At 39.5% G+C, this 17,110-nt stretch overlaps 1 protein-coding gene across 1 annotated transcript in view; it reads right to left on the bottom strand.

Annotated features, from left to right (window-relative positions):
• Positions 1–17,110, bottom strand: part of NF1 (neurofibromin 1) — a 261,002-nt gene that overhangs the window by 35,924 nt on the left and 207,968 nt on the right. The window contains exons 37-39 of the mRNA XM_080825306.1: positions 12,966–13,398; positions 12,044–12,384; positions 9,515–9,717 (exon numbers count right to left, since the gene is read on the bottom strand). Coding sequence (XP_080681432.1) covers positions 9,515–9,717; positions 12,044–12,384; positions 12,966–13,398 — 977 coding nt within the window. The remainder of the gene's footprint in view (positions 1–9,514; positions 9,718–12,043; positions 12,385–12,965; positions 13,399–17,110) is intronic.

Genomic DNA, 17,110 nt, shown 5'->3' with positions numbered 1-17,110 from the left:
GTTTTATTCTAATTGCATAAGGAATATGTAGCAATCATAGGAAGTTAAGTTAAAGGAAAGCATCACCACAAAAATGAAACTGATATTAATATACTAGTGTTATCATCTCATCTCCCATGAGGCTTTCAAAGCTACGTAGAGATAATGTGTATTTATGTGTGTACAGACACATAAAACCGACCCCAACGCCTCCACAAAAATGAGGACCATGCTGTCTATGCAGTATGTTTTGAATATCTTCTTCAAAGTTCAAACATGTTTTAATATTTTATTTTGAAGTTCAGAAAAAGACACAAAAATTCCTCTAAATAATGGTTACTCTTGGTGAGGGGATGGTACTGACAGCCTTCTGGATGCTGGAAATGTTCTGTATCTTGATATGGGAGAGGGTTTTGTGACGTATCACACATAAAAATTCATCAAGCTGTTCACTTAAGATTTGGGCACTTTACTGACAGGATATACCTGAATTTTAAAAAATTTAAATAAAAAATAATAAACATCTGGACACTAATTCCTTAGGATAAATTCTAAAAGGTGGAATCATGTAGCTAAAAGATATGAACACTCTTAGGTGTCTGGATATCCATGTCCCAAGTGCCATCTCAAAAAAGTGCCCCTGTTCAAAATTACATAGACCATCAACACTGAATTAAAAACAAAGGGAAAAAACCCTTTGCCAGGGGTGCCTGGGTGGCTCAGTCGTTAAGTGTCTGCCTTCGGCTCAGGTCACGATACCAGGGTCCTGGGATCGAGCCCCGCATCGTGCTCCCTGCTCAACGGGAAGCCTGATTCTCCCTCTCCCTTGGTTTGAGCTCCCTCTCTCACTGTCTCTCTCGGTATAATAAATAAATAAGAACTTAAAAAAAAAAAAAAAAAAACCTTTGCCAATTTGATAACTGAATGTTACCTTTCTATTCTTTATTTTTATTTCTTTGATTTTATTAGTGAACTTTTTTTTAATGTTTAGATCAGCTTTATTTTTTTTTAAATTAATTCATTTATTTTAATAAACATATAATGTATTTTTATCCCCAGGGGTACAGGTCTGTGAATCGCCAGGTTTACACATTTCATAGCACTCATCATAGCACATACCCTCCCCAATGTCCATGTCTCCACCACCCTCCCCTGTCCCCCCTCCCCCCAACAACCCTGAGTCTGTTTTTTGAGATTGAGTCTTTTATGGTTTGTCTCCCTCCCAATCCCATCTTCTTTCATTTTTTCTTTTCCTACCTCCTCCCAACCCCCCCACATTGCATCTCCACTTCCTCATATCAAAGAGATCATATGATAGTTGTCTTTCTCCGATTGACTTATTTCGCTAAGCATAATACCCTCTAGTTCCATCCACGTTGTCGCAAATGGCAAGATTTCATTTCTTTTGATGGCTGCATAGTATTCCATTGTGTATATATACCACCTCTTCTTTATCCATTCATCTGTTGATGGACATCTAGGTTCTTTCCATAGTTTGGCTATTGTGGAAACTGCTGCTATAAACATTCAGGTGCACGTGTCCCTTCGGAGCACCACGTTTATATCTTTAGGATATATACCCAGTAGTGTAATTGCTGGGTCATAGGGTAGCTCTATTTTCAGTTTTTTGAGGAACCTCCACACTGTTTTCCAGAGTGGTTGCACCAGCTTGCATTCCCACCAACAGTGTAGGAGGGTTCCCCTCTCTCCGCATCCTCGCCAGCATCTGTCATTTCTTGACTTGTTAATTTTAGCCATTCTGACTGGTGTGAGGTGGTATCTCATTGTGGTTTTGATTTGTATTTCCCTGATGCCGAGTGATGTGGAGCATTTTTTCATGTGTCTGTTGGCCATCTGGATGTCTTCTTTGTAGAAATGTCTGTTCATGTTCTCTGCCCATTTCTTGATTGGATTATTTGTTCTTTGGGTGTTGAGTTTGATAAGCTCTTTATAGATTTTGGATACTAGCCCTTTAACCGATATGTCGTTTGCAAATATCTTCTCCCATTCTGTCAGTTGTCTTTTGGTTTTGTTAACTGTTTCCTTTGCTGTGCAAAAGCTTTTGATCTTGATGAAATCCCAATAGTTCATTTTTGCCCTTGCTTCTGTTGCCTTTGGCAATGTTCCTAGGAAGAAGTTGCTGCGGTTGAGGTCAAAGAGGTTGCTGCCTGCATTCTCCTCAAGGATTTTTTTTTTTTTTTAAAGATTTTATTTATTTATTTGACAGACAGAGATCACAAGTAGGCAGAGAGGCAGGCAGAGAGAGAGAGAGAGGAGGAAGCAGGCTCCCTTCTGAGCAGAGAGCCCGATGCGGGGCTTGATCCCAGGACCCTGGGATCATGACCCGAGCCGAAGGCAGAGGCTTTAACCCACTGAGCCACCCAGGCGCCCCTCTCCTCAAGGATTTTGATGGATTCCTTTCTCACATTGAGGTCCTTCATCCATTTTGAGTCTATTTTCGTGTGTGGTGTAAGGAAATAGTCCAATTTCATTTTTCTGCATGTGGCTGTCCAATTATCCCAGCACCATTTGTTGAAAAGGCTGTCTTTTTTCCATTGGACATTCCTTCCTGCTTTGTTGAAGATTAGTTGACCATAGAGTTGAGGGTCTATTTCTGGGCTCTCTATTCTGTTCCATTGATCTATATGTCTGTTTTTGTGCCAGTACCATACTGTCTTGATGATGACAGCATTGTAATAGAGCTTGACATCTGGAATTGTGATGCCACTGACTTTGGCTTTCTTTTTCAATATTCCTTTGGCTATTCGAGGTCTTTTCTTGTTCCATATAAATTTTAGGATTATTTGTTCTATTTCTTTGAAAAAAATGGATGGGATTCTGATAGGGATTGCATTAAATGCGTAGATTGCTTTAGGTAGAATAGACATTTTCACAATATTTGTTCTTCCAATCCATGAGCATGGAACATTTTTCCATTTCTTTGTGTCTTCCTCAATTTCTTTCATGAGTACTTTATAGTTTTCTGAGTATAGATTCTTTGCCTCTTTGGTTAGATTTATTCCTAGGTATCTTATGGTTTTGGGTGCAACTGTAAATGGGACTGACTCCTCAATTTCTCTTTCTTCTGTCTTGTTGTTAGTGTAAAGAAATGCAACTGATTTCTGTGCATTGACTTTATATCCTGACACAATACTGAATTCCTGTACAAGTTCTAGCAGTTTTGAAGTGGAGCCTTTAGGGTTTTCCACATATAGTATCATATCATCTGCAAAGAGTGATAGTTTGACTTCTTCTTTGCCAATTTGGACGCCTTTAATTTCTTTTTGTTGTCTGATTGCTGAGGCTAGGACTTCTAGTACTATGCTGAACAGCAATGGTGATAATGGACATCCTTGCCGTGTTCCTGACCTTAGTGGAAAAGCTTTCAGTTTTTCTCCACTGAGAATGATATTTGCAGTGGGTTTCTCATAGATGGCTTTGATAATATTGAGGTATGTGCCCTCTATCCCTACACTCTGAAGAGTTTTAATCAGGAAGGGATGCTGCACTTTGTCAAATGCTTTTTCAGCATCTATTGAGAGTATCATATGGTTCTTATTCTTTCTTTTATTAATGTATTGTATCACATTGATGGATTTGTGGATGTTGAACCAACCTTGCAGCCCTGGAATAAATCCCACTTGGTCGTGATGAATAATCCTTTTAATGTACTGTTGGATCCTACTGGCCAGTATTTTGGTGAGAATTTTCGCATCTGTGTTCATCAAGGATATTGGTCTGTAATTCTCTTTTTTGTTGGGATCCTTGCCTGGTTTTGGGATCAAGGTGATGCTGGCCTCATAAAATGAGTTTGGAAGTTTTCCTTCCATTTCTATTTTTTGGAACAGTTTCAGGAGAATAGGAATTAATTCTTCTTTAAATGTTTGGTACAATTCCCTGGGAAGCCGTCTGGTCCTGGACTTTTGTTTGTTTGGAGATTTTTTGATGACTGTTTCGATCTCCTTACTGGTTATGGGTCTGTTCAGGTTTTCTATTTCTTCCTGGTTCAGTTGTGGTAGTTTATATGTCTCTAGAAATGTATCCATTTCTTCCAGATTGTCGAATTTGTTGGCGTAGAGTTGCTCATAGTATGTTCTTTTTTTTTTTTTTTTTTTTGGAGAGAATCTTTTTTTTTTTTTTTAAAGATTTTTATTTATTTATTTGACAGACAGAGATCACAAGCAGGCAGAGAGGCAGGCAGAGAGAGAGGAGGAAGCAGGCTCCCTGCTGAGCAGAGAGCCCGATGCAGGGCTCGATCCCAGCACCCTGGGATCATGACCTGAGCTGAAGGCAGAGGCTTTAACCCACTGAGCCACCCAGGCGCCCCACTCATAGTATGTTCTTATAATTGTTTGTATTTCTTTGATGTTGGTTGTGATCTCTCCTCTTTCATTCATGATTTTATTTATTTGCGTCCTTTCTCTTTTCTTTTCGGTAAGTCTGGCCAGGGGTTTGTCAATCTTATTAATTCTTTCAAAGAACCAGCTCCTAGTTTCGTTGATTTGTTCTATTGTTTTTTAGTTTCTATTTCATTGATTTCTGCTCTGATCTTTATGATTTCTCTTCTCCTGCTGGGTTTAGGCTTTCTTTGTTGTTCTTTCTCCAGCTCCTTTAGGTGTAGGGTTAGGTTGTGTATTTGAGACCTTTCTTGTTTCTTGAGAAAGGCTTGCACTGCTATATATTTTCCTCTCAGGACTGCCTTTGTTGTGTCCCAAGATTTTGAACCGTTGTGTTTTCATTATCATTTGTTTCCATGAATTTTTTCAATTCTTCTTTAATTTCCTGGTTGACCCATTCATTTTTTAGAAGGATGCTGTTTAGTCTCCATGTATTTGCGTTCTTTCCAAATTTCCTCTTGTGATTGAGTTCTAGCTTCAGAGCATTGTGGTCTGAAAGTATGCAGGGAATGATCCCAATCTTTTGATACCGGTTGAGACCAGATTTATGACCCAGGATGTGGTCTATTCTGGAGAATGTTCCATGTGCACTAGAGAAGAATGTATATTCTGTTGCTTTGGGATGGAATGTTCTGAATATATCTGTGATGTCCATCTGGTCCAGTGTGTCATTTAGGGCCTTTATTTCCTTGTTGATCTTTTGCTTAGATGATCTGTCCATTTCAGTGAGGGGAGTGTTAAAGTCCCCTGCTATTATTGTATTACTGTCAATGTATTTCTTTGATTTTGTTATTAATTGGTTTATATAGTTGGCTGCTCCCATGTTAGGGGCATAGATATTTAAGATTGTTAGGTCTTCTTGTTGGACAGACCCTTTGAGTATGATATAGTGTCCTTCCTCATCTCTTATTATAGTCTTTGGCTTAAAATCTAATTGATCTGATATAAGGATTGCCACCCCAGCTTTCTTCTGATGTCCATTAGCATGGTACATTGTTTTCCACCCCCTCACTTTAAATCTGGAGGTGTCTTCGGGTCTAAAATGAGTTTCTTGTAGGCAGCATATGGATGGGTTTTGTTTTTTTATCCATTCTGATACCCTGTGTCTTTTGATTGGGGCATTGAGCCCATTAACATTCAGGGTAACTATTGAGAGATATGAATTTATTGCCATTGCATTGCCTGTAAGGTGACTGTTACTGTATATTGTCTCTGTTTCTTTCTGATCTACTACTTTTAGGGTCTCTCTTTGCTTAAAGGACCCCTTTCAATATTTCCTGTAGAGCTGGTTTGGTGTTTGCAAATTCTTTCAGCTTTTGTTTGTCCTGGAAGCTCTTTATCTCTCCTTCTATTTTCAATGATAGCCTAGCTGGATATAGTATTCCTGGCTGCATGTTTTTCTCGTTTAGTGCTCTGAATATATCATGCCAGTTATTTCTGGCCTGCCAGGTCTCTGTGGATAGGTCTGCTGCCAATCTAATGTTTTTACCCTTGTATGTTACAGACTTCTTTTCCCGGGCTGCTTTCAGGATTTTCTCTTTGTCGCTAAGACTTGTAAATTTTACTATCAGGTGACGAGGTGTGGACCTATTTTTATTGATTTTGAGGGGCGTTCTTAGCATCTCCTGGATTTTGATGTTTGTTCCCTTTGCCATATTAGGGAAATTCTCTCCAATAATTCTCTCCAATATACCTTCTGCTCCCCTCTTTCTTCTTCTTCCGGAATCCCAATTATTCTAATGTTGTGTCATCTTATGGTGTTGCTTATCTCTCGAATTCTCTCCTTGTGGTCCAGTATTTGTTTGTCTCTCTTTTGCTCAGCTTCTTTATTCTCTGTCATTTGGTCTTCTATGTCACTAATTCTTTCTTCTGCCTCATTTATCCTAGCAGTAAGAGCTTCCATTTTTTATTGCACCTCATTAATAGCTTTTTTTATTTCAACTTGGTTAGATTTTAGTTCTTTTATTTCTCCAGAAAGGGCTTTTATCTCTCCGGAGAGGGTTTCTCTAATATCTTCTATGCCTTTTTCGAGCCCGGCTAGAACCTTGAGAATTGTCATTCTGAACTCTAGATCTGTCATATTACCAATGTCCATATTGATTAGGTCCCCAGCCTTCAGTACTGCCTCTTGTTCTTTTTTTTGTGGTGAGTTTTTCCGCCTTGTCATTTTGTCCAGATAAGATTTGCTTTCTCCTCCTCTGGAATTCCACTGTTCTCCTTGGTGAGTGAAGTTGGTCTTGGCTGGGTTTCTTGTTGATCTTCTGGGGGGAGGGGCCTGTTGTAGTGATTCTCAAGTGTCTTTGCCGCAGGCAGAATTGCACCACCCTTGCCAGGGGCCGGGCTAAGTAATCCACTCGGAATTACTTCGGGAGCTTTTTGTTCCTGGAGCGCTTTCCGGAATTACTTCGGGAGCTTTTTGTTCCTGGAGCGCTTTCCGTAGAGTTCCAGAGGACGGGAATGAAGATGGTGGCCTCCCAATCTCCGGCCCGGAGGAGCCAAGAGCTTGGGGTCCCGCTCCTCAGTGCACCCTCAGAGAAAAGCACCCAACCGCCCCTGCCTCCCTGGCCTCCGGTCGCACCTGGAGGAAAGCAGTCAATTGCTGGCACTTGGAGAAAAGCGCCCGGTCGGTTCTGTCTCTGTGGCCTCTGGCCGCGCTCCGAGCCCACCCAGCCTGCGACCGGCTCACGGTAACCCCGGGCTGAGAGCTCACTCCTCGGCTTTGTCACTATAGCCCGGTTCCCCGCTCTAATACCTGTGAGCTCTGCAGCACTCAGACACCCCCGGTCCTCCTGTGACCCTGCTGGACCTGGGGTTACACTGACCCCGCGTGGGCTTCCCCCCGGTTTAGCCTCTGGAGCGATGTCCCTCCGTGGAGCAGACTTTTAAAAGTCCCGATTTTGTGCGCCATTGCTCCCCTCGCTTGCCGGGAGCCGGCCCCTCCCCCCACGGTCTGTCTTCCCGTCGCTTTCGATTCACTTCTCCGCAGGTCCTACCTTTCAGAACGTGATCATTTTCTGTTTCTAGAATTGTTGCTCTTCTTCTCTTCGATTTCCTGTTGATTTGTAGGTGTTCACAATGGTTAGATAAGCTATCTAGCTGATCTCCTGCTACCCGATGTTGTCTCAGCCTGCTACTTCTCTGCCATCTTGACTCCTCCCCTTATTAGTGAACTTCTTAAAACATGTTTTTAGCATGACCTGCATGCTACTGTTGTTGATCCATTTTTTATTAATCTGTAAGAACTCTTCATGATTAAAGATATTAATCTTTTCTCATATTTGCTGCAAGCATATTTCCTAGTTTTTTATTATCTTTTATTTTCTTTATGTTTCTGAAATAGAGATGTTCTGAAGTTTTATGTAATCAATTATGCTCACCATTTCCCTTGTTTCCATCTATCACTTTTTTACTTCGTAAGTCCTTAATCATCCAGAAAGCAATTAAATATTCTGCTTCCTCTTTCTTTCTTTTTTTTAATGGTTCCAGCTTTTATATTCAATTCTTAAATACAGCTAGACCTTATTTTGGTATGTTGTGGTCTGGGGTGAAGATGAAGATCCAACTTAATTCATTTCCCAGTCTCACTCTTTAAATGATTTAATCTTTCCCCTGTCAGTTTGTGATGCTTCTTTATCAATCTGTTTTCTTAAACTGATGTGACTGCTGATTCTTTAACACTTCTGTTTTAATTATTGTACTGTTATGTGTTCAAACGTCTGCAACAAGTGTCTTTCAGTTTTTCTTTCAACATTTTCTTAACTATTCTTGTTGTTTCAAGTGAAATTTATAATCATTTTAAGTTCTACTTCTTCCTCCCTCCCTCCTTCCATCCCTCCCTCTCTCTTTCTGTAGACTCCATACCCAGCGTGGAGCCCAATGCTGGGCTGGAAATGCAGGACCACAAGATCATGACCTGAGCTGAGATCAAGAGTGGGACACTTAACCAACTGAATCACCCAAACACCCCAGTTCTACCTCATTCTTAGTCCTCAGATCCTATAGCTATTTTGATGGGATTGCACTGAATTTATAATAATCTGGGAAGTGGGAAGAACTGTTTGTCCAGGAACACAACATACAGTTCATTCACTCAAATCTTTTAAAAATATCTCTCAATAAAGCTTTATGCTTTTCTTATTTTGTCAGTCTTAACACATTTTCTTTTTAGGGTTATATTCCTACATCTCTTATTATAAGTAAATATATACAGTCATCTGGACTTGATGAATTGTCAAAGCTTTCAATTAATTAGCTGAAGAATCAAATATATTTGAGGGGCACCTGGGTGGCTCAGTTGTTTAAGCATCCAGCTCTTGGTTTCAGCTCAGGTCAGGATCTCATAGGTCACTGAACTGAACCCCAAGTTTGGCTCTGCACTCAGCAGGGAGTCAGCTTAAAGACTGTCTCCCTCTGCCCCTCCCCCAACTCATGTGCATGCACATGCCCTTTTTTATGTTATCTTACTGTCCTCAAATAAATAAGTAAATCTTAAAAAAAATATGTTTGAATGCAGAAGAAAGTTTTCTGTATTATGGAGAGAGAAACGGGAGGGAAGAAAATGTCAGGAAATAAGCTGGAGGAAGAGCAACATTTATACTACAACAGGGTATGAAGATGAATAAGTGGAAAGAGTGGATATTAAATTTGTAAGAGTTATTAAAAGCCAAGTCAGGACCTGACTCTGGACCCTGCATAGTGTGTCACTGCATTCTCCAGGAACTGTACATGACCAATAAAATCACAGTTCAAAGTCAACCTAACGAAAAGAGAAAATTACTATTTCCTTAAAATCAAGGAGACTTCACTCATTTGGAATAATCTGCTAAGAAGAGAAATCCTGAAGCCAATTAAACTGAAACAGTGTGAAAAATACTTTGTAAGTGGCCCAGAGACATGTAAAGTATTAAAAATCTTGCCACTCTGCTTTTATGGCCAGAATTTTGGTGGATTTCTCAATGTTGTCTACCAGGAAGTTCCTTCAGAGTTTCTTTAGTTGCACAGTACAGCAAATGAAAATTTAGAAGAGATAAAGAACTGAAAATACAATCAATTATGATTTCACTGGCAAATTCTGAAATGATCTTCTTTGAATCTTCTTAGAATCATTGTTAGTATTAAAGAAAATTATTATTACTTACTAGATTTGCTAAATCCAGAAATACACTCTTCCAAAAATTCTAAGGTGAGATGTGGCTCATTGGCTGCCAGTGTCTTACTAATAGAGACAATAAAGAGGGTGTTGTTGGCAGGGATGCATAAACCTGATGTCTCTAGTAACTGGCCTTCGATTTTTAAATTAAAGGTACAAGTTAAGGCACACAGAAGATTATAGGCAGCTGACCTAGAAGAAAACACAAATGAAATTGTTTTAAAACCTATTTTTTCTTAAAATTCCCAATTTTTTTCATAACATACAACTTATGATTCTATTACAAAGCCTAATCAACTATTTTTAAATTTTACAACCAATTCTCTAATTGATAATTAATAATTAATAAGATATTATGATTCTATGGTAAACACAAAATATGCCTTGATCATTTAGGGATTTTTTTTCATCATTTAGGGATTCAAGGGAGGTTTCTGACATTACCAGAAGAGCACTGTGAGGCTCCTAAGACAGGTAAATATAAGACCTTCCTAAAAGACATTTTACTGGGATATAAAATACGAGAGGTTTATGGTCCTAAGGTGGATCAATAAAGTTAGAATAAGGCTCATCATTTTTTCAATGAAGCCAAAAACTCAAATTGTGGTTCCTCCTCTCATCAGATCCATTTATAATGGGGATCATAAGAAGAGAAATGAGATGGCCCCTTATCAAATTAAAATGTGAAAATCTTTCATCAGCACCTACTGAATTTCCTTCTTTGTGTCCTACAAGACATACCAAACTGGAGGTCAAAAACAAATATAATTAAGTCCCCCCCTTCCGTTATACATAACCACTGAAAACAACAACAACAAAAAACAATGATATACACCCAGGTTCCATTAGAACCAAAACTTTCCTTAGAAAGGTCTGAAAATACATTTAAGCAATTTAGGACACAAGTCAAAAAAACTTGCACCTGATTTTCAAATTTTCTTTTTTCTCCAGCAAGAGAATAGTTTGATTGCTCAGCAAATTTCAGGTTTTCCTGACCTCTGAACCTTCATCATGCTACTATATACTTTTGCAACAACCATAAGGGGGAAAAATGCCACTGAAATTTAAGTCAGCCTAAAGGCTTTTTCTCTGGAATGACATACTTCAGCAAAAAGCAGAAGCTGTCAGTTCACTTTATTTCACAAGAGAATACAGGTTCATTCAAGCTAATAACTGTTAGAACATTGTTAGCATTCTTCTATGAGGAATTTTAAATTATAAATTAAAGGTAGGCTTTATAGTTCTATTTTCCTAAAATGAGATTATTAATATTATTGTTTCTAAGTTTGTGTATCTCTTACTAACTCTTAGGAATTTGGAGTTACACTATTTTGACATTGACTTTTATTCTGTACATTTCAACAGCTATTAAGAACCGGGCCTGCTCAAACTGCGGTAGGTATCACAGGTTCCTTGGAGATAATGAAAGCTAAGCATACACAATATTTTGTACATAATTTCTGGGAGACCCATCCAGGTAAAAAAAATCTTGATCCCCCCCCCCGCCTTAAGAATCAGGACTCCTAAAAAGCCCACTTATAAAACTTGGGCTACATTACACCCCAGGGAAGATTTTTTGGAGCTAAGAATTTATATCTGTAAAAGTCTTGACAGTCCCAAGGAACCTGGGACAAAGAATTACCCCAACATGAAAAGCACAGGGGAGAAATGAAGGAAGGAGTGCAAAGACACGTTGCCAGAGAGAGAAGGGGTGGGAGGGGGAGTTGGGAGGCAGTAATATTTATCAAGCACAGACTGCCAGGTGCTAAAATATACTGCTACACATACTGTTTATGAAACCTTTGTAGGTATATAGGAAAGGCACTGTTACCCATATCTTGAAACTAGAGCTCAGAGAACTTTAATATCTTGCCCAAAGTCATACGTAGTAGCAGATCTAGATTTAAACCAAATCTACTGATCCCACAGGCCATGCTCCTTCCTCATTCACGTTCAGATTACTAAATCTAAAGAGAACCGATTATATTCTGTTAGATGACATCTACATTTGTCTTAAGACTTCTTTAAAGAACTTTGTTCAAGTCACATAGGTGGAAAGTATGCAGTATTACTGTTTGAGTTATTGTACTTTAAGCCCTCCTTTGTCAAACAATAATCTAATTTGACTGTGAGGAAACTTAATAGTGATGTATCTCCGAACATGGGAAAACATAATTAGAGGACTCAGGAGGAGAAACTTAGGAATAGATTAAAAAAAATAAAAGGCTTTTTTGGGGATAAAGGGGGCCACAGAAACAAAACTGCTATGTAGTCTGTTTCAGACGAAAGTGTCCTGGAGAAAGAACATGTATTGGTTTAGTGTGACTCACCCTTTTCAGAATTCCACAGTTCATGTGAATACCCCACAAACTGATGAGGTCACACTGGTTAACCAACATAGCATACTTTCCTATTTAGAGTATTAAGGTAGAGGCTGTATTAAAAGCTTATTAAGTGGTCTCATTCTAAAAGCAACAAACCCTGAAAAAAGTTGAAGTGAGTTTTTAAAAAGACCTACCGTAAACTAGGATCTGAACTGCCTAAATTAAGTAATGCAATATTGAGCAGCGTCCCAGGGACATCTTTTGGCCGAATCTTGGTGTGTTGGGGGATGGAGTCGGGCTGCGACAGCTCCCAGCGTGTCCGGATATGAATGATAGACTGGACAATGGCTTCACACTCCTGGTGCATGAAGGTGAGTGGTGTGCCCTGGTTTGCAATGGTTAAGGTAAACTGGTTCTCATCCACCAGGCAGATCTCTTCAATTTCCGAAGCATAATAGATATCATTTAGAAAGACTGATTGCCCCAGGACTTTTGTTCGCTCTGCTGAGGTTACCTGGACAGCAGTAGAACCAACCTAGAAAGTGATGGTGAGAGGGTGGAGTGAAGAAGAGTTCAATTCCACCATGCAGAACTCTTAAGAGGCTCCGAAAACCGACCAACGGACCAACCAAATAAGTACCATGTTTGCCATTTAAGGAAGAGTTACCACATGTTCAAACAGGCTCAATAGTTATCGTGATAAATGCTCTCAAAAGAGACATTTTTAAAAATACTAATTTTTTTTCTAAAAAGTTCAAGAATCCCACAGACAATTACTGGTTTTATCCTGGTTCATGTTTTCCTTCTACAAAAAGCATGTAATAATCAGAAGAATTCTCAACTGGTAATTTCCACCCTCCATACATTCCCACCATTTGACTGACAGATGGCCAACTGCCCTCTCTACCACACTCCCCTGCCTCCAGTGCAACCTAGAATATTAAGTGTACACCTCTCCTATCTTCCACAGGACCTCCGTGAAGACAGAAAGCTGAGTTTTCCTCCATCTGGACTTTACATTTGATCTACTACTATGGGAGCATGTAGGGAGGCCGGTGCAGTCTGGTTAACCAAGCAGGGTAACAAATCATGTACCTAACATGGAGTGAGACTTACTTTGATAGAAACCTTGGTGTCTTTGTGAGCTAGCTTGAGAGCATTGTGGAATACCTTCAGGTCCTCTTCTAAAGCCAGAGTGGCAGCAGGCAGTTTCTGTTGTTCATGCTCTATGTGCTCGGCCAGTTTCCCAGGACAGTCTATGAAGATGAGCCTCTTGCTGCCTTTGAGGCCAGTCAGCAGCCGCTCGTGATACTTGGTGTACTCCCTGACCCAGGAGTTACAGTTATAGATATAGACTGCAGAGACGTTGTCATAAGCAAAGCCAGGAAAAACAACAAACCACTTGGAGAGAAAGTCCGTTTTAAAGCGATTGCTAGGCCCAGTATGGGTAAGGTCCACTACAATTTCATATGGCTTGGCATAATATGGCTTTAAAGTCAGCAAGACATGGTATATCAGCAAATCGCCATTGATCTGACCAGTTTTAAACCTAAGGAAGATGACCAAAAAAAAAAAAAAAAGGACACAGATTATTAACAGAATTCTGAATAAATAAATACACAGAGGCTTCTAATCTATTTTATTCCTTTAATTTTCTGATGTGGTTTCTAGAGAAAACTGTAATAACAAAAGATTGCACAAAATCTAAATCCATTTTTTGAAATCAGGTATTCTTTATATATTGAGAAATAAGGCTGAAGTAAACTGAAAGAGACAAGTCTCCAATTCAAACACTTTTGAGCAAGAACAAACCTGCACACCCCAGACAATCAGAGAAAGTCAGTGAACACTGATTGGTTGCCTCTAGGACCATCGAATTTCCCCCGGCCAACACTTTGGATGGGAATGACCCACCTGGAGCCCTGGAGTGATCTGAATAGCTTTAGTCAATTTGTTTACTCCACCTTAAGCAGAGAGGTTCAGCAATGACCATATATATAACTCAAATCAGAACAACCAGGGTCAAAGAGGCCCAATTCAGAAACTTTCGCTTTGGTTGGGAATTCAGACTTCTTTCCTGGTGTTTATAAACAAGGGAACACATCGCCCTGGGCATTGTTAGGTCATGCCTTGAGATATGAAGGGAAAGCCTGCCTAAAAACTGAAGAAATAGAGCAAAGAAATGAAGAGAGAAACTGGGGCCCAGCCATTTCATTTGAACTCTAGATAAAGAAGCCTCTCCTGGGATCAAATTTACCCTTGACTATATTGTTGATAAGCCAATGAATTCCATTTTTTTGATTAAGCCATATGAGGTCCTAAGTTGCTTACACTCAAAAGAATGCCGAGCAGTTTGAGTAGCCAAAGTAAGGACCATCAGAAAGCCCTGAAGAACACAGTACTAGAACTTCAAATCAGAACAACTTATATATTAATTAGGCCCAATGTTCTACACTTGATGCCTCTGGTAAGTAATATAAAATAGGCTCAGATAAAAATCCTTACTTCAGAATTTTTAATCTTGTTGGGGAAAAGAAGATAAATATCAAGTTAGGGGCACCTGGATGGCTCAGTGGGTTAAGCCTCTGCTTTCGGCTCGGGTCATGATTTCAGGGTCCTGGGATTGAGCCCCGCATGGGGCTCTCTGCTCGGCGGGGAGCCTGCTTCCCCCTCTCTGTCTGCCTCTCTGCCTACTTGTGATCTCTCTCTCTCTCCCTCTGTCAAATAATTAAAAAAAAAAATCAAGTTAAATAATTTTTTTTTTTAAGATTTTTATGTATTTGCCAGAGAGAGAGAGAGAGAGTACACACAAGCAGGCAGAGAGGCAGGCAGAGGCAGCGAGAGAAGCAGGCTCCCTGACAAGCAGAGAGCCTGATGCGGGACTCGATCCCAGGATCCTGGGATCATCACCCGAGCCGAAGGCAGTGGCTTAACCAACTGAGCCACCCAGGCGTCCCAAGTTAAATAATTTTAAAATAAAATATTTCAAGATCAAAGAAAAGGTATGAGGTAGTATGTAATCACTTATCAAATGAATTGCAGAGAAAGATAGTTCAGAAGAGGGAGAGATGAACACACACTGGGTAGTCACTGGAAACTACATAGAAGATGTGGCTGAAGTTGGTATGTGAAATTTTGAATTCAACAGGAGGAAGGACTAGCAGGGCTAAAAGAGAGAGGTAAAGAAAAAAGAAACAGATAACTAGATGTCCTGAGGCAATAATCAGCTAGTTTAGCTGGAATGAAGGACCACATACAGAAGTTTTAAGAGATAAAGCCAGACAATTGCACTACTAGGTATTTATCCAAAGGTTACAAAAATACTAATTCGAAAGAACACATGCACTCTGAAGTTTACAGCAGCATTATCTACAATTGTGAAATTATGGAAAGAGCCCAAGTGTCCATCGATTGATGAATGGATAAAGTGGTATATATACAATGGAATATTACTCAGCCATAAAGAAGAATGTTGCCTTGCCATTTGCAAGGATATGGAGCTAGAGAGTAATTTAATGCTAAGTGAAAAAAGTCAGAGAAAGACAAATACTATATGATTTCACTCATACATGGAATTTAAGAAACAAAACAAATGATCATACGGGAAGAAAAAAGAAAGGCAAACCGGAAAACAGACTTAACTACAGAGAACAAACTAATGGTTCCCAGAGGGGAGATGGGTGGGGTGTGGGTTAAACAGGTGATGGGGATTAAGACGGGCACTTATTGTGATGAGCACTGGGCACTAAATCACTAAACCGTACACCTGAAACTAATCTGACACTGTTAACTAACTGGAATTTAAATAAAAACTAAAAAATAAAATTGAAAGTTTAACTTTTCAAAAAAAGGGGATAGAGCTCGAAAAAATACATAATAGTTAAACTGTGAAAGGACTGAAACTAAGAGGTTCAAGTTTTCTCCCAGAGACCCAGTATTTCTCAGAATATGTTCTGTGAAGCACCAGCATCAGAGTCAACTGTGGTATCTGATACAAATGCAGTCCATTTCTACTACACAGGAATCTGTGCAGTGGGCCCCGGTGATTTTCATTGTTTTTAAACAACCTTCTCATCTGATATTTATATGCACAAATATTTTTGAATCACTGCTGTAGGTGTTGGGGAGTTATTCAACTTCATTTTTTTTTAAAGAAAGAGGTGATGTGATCAAAGGAAGTGATATAAAAAAGCTCTATGAGGAGCTGGGGGCTGGTAAAAAAAAAGATACTGTAGTCTAGGTATGGCCTAATAAGGAGCTGAATACTATGGTGACAGTGAAGAAAGAAATCAATTCAAGAATATGAAGGAAGGACCAACATGATCCAAGGTCCAATCAGGGCTGAAAGAAAGGACATGAATTAAAAGGCCTTGCTAGATACCAAGCCACTGAGATCACAAAGAATGCTGCTATCATGAACAAAAAGGGTTCATGAGGGGCAGTAACTTTTGGAGAGAGAAAACCAAGTTCACTTCAGACATACTGAATATGAAGTGATGATAGGACATTCGAGGGGAAAGCGTGTGTACGTGTGTCTGTGTGTGTACACACTAAACCACATAAAAACTTACTCTGCCCCATATCATCTACATTTACTAGGTATTTTCTCAAATCACTGTTGTACTTCCACAATTTGAGATGCTGGTTGTGTATTTCACTGTTTCTATTATCTGACCAATACCCCGGGTCTCCAAACTTATGTCATCAAATCACTCTGTGGTACACAAATAAAATTTTTAGGGATTTTAATGCTGCAGGAAAAATACCATTCCCTCTTCTTCTGAATGATACTGTCATTCAAAAGAACATCGCAGGCATATATAATGAGCATAAGGTCAAAAGGCACTGAGTGGAAAACCCTCCCTGCCCTGGGGGCGGGATTTGTTATACAAAGCCTCCTGTCATGCCAGCGGCCAACTGGACAAGTCGGACTTTTGGTTTTTTTTTTTTTTTCTTCTCCTTGGTTTTTTCCCCCCAGTGACATGTGCTTTAGTTGCAGCAGAAAGGAAATGTGTCATCTGTGGTTTGGTTTTAAAAGTGGAAAGCTAGCTGTACATACCCTTTTTTTTTTTTAAACTGCAGGTTTACTTTAAGGTTCGTATTCTCCAAGTCTATCCTGCTTTAAATTACTTGGAAGCTGTGCTTCAAGACAAGAAAAGAAGTGGCTTATTAAAATCAGGTTATAATCAGATTTTGACCAAGAGTTTATAAGGTAGGTCATATATATTTGGCTTTTCTTATGCCTTTTCACGCATAACTTT

This window comes from Martes martes, assembly GCF_963455335.1.
Source record: "Martes martes genome assembly, chromosome: 16".
In the NCBI taxonomy this organism is placed as follows: domain Eukaryota; kingdom Metazoa; phylum Chordata; class Mammalia; order Carnivora; family Mustelidae; genus Martes; species Martes martes.
Note: the sequence above shows the minus strand (reverse complement) of the source record. Positions and strands in the feature narration are given on the sequence as shown.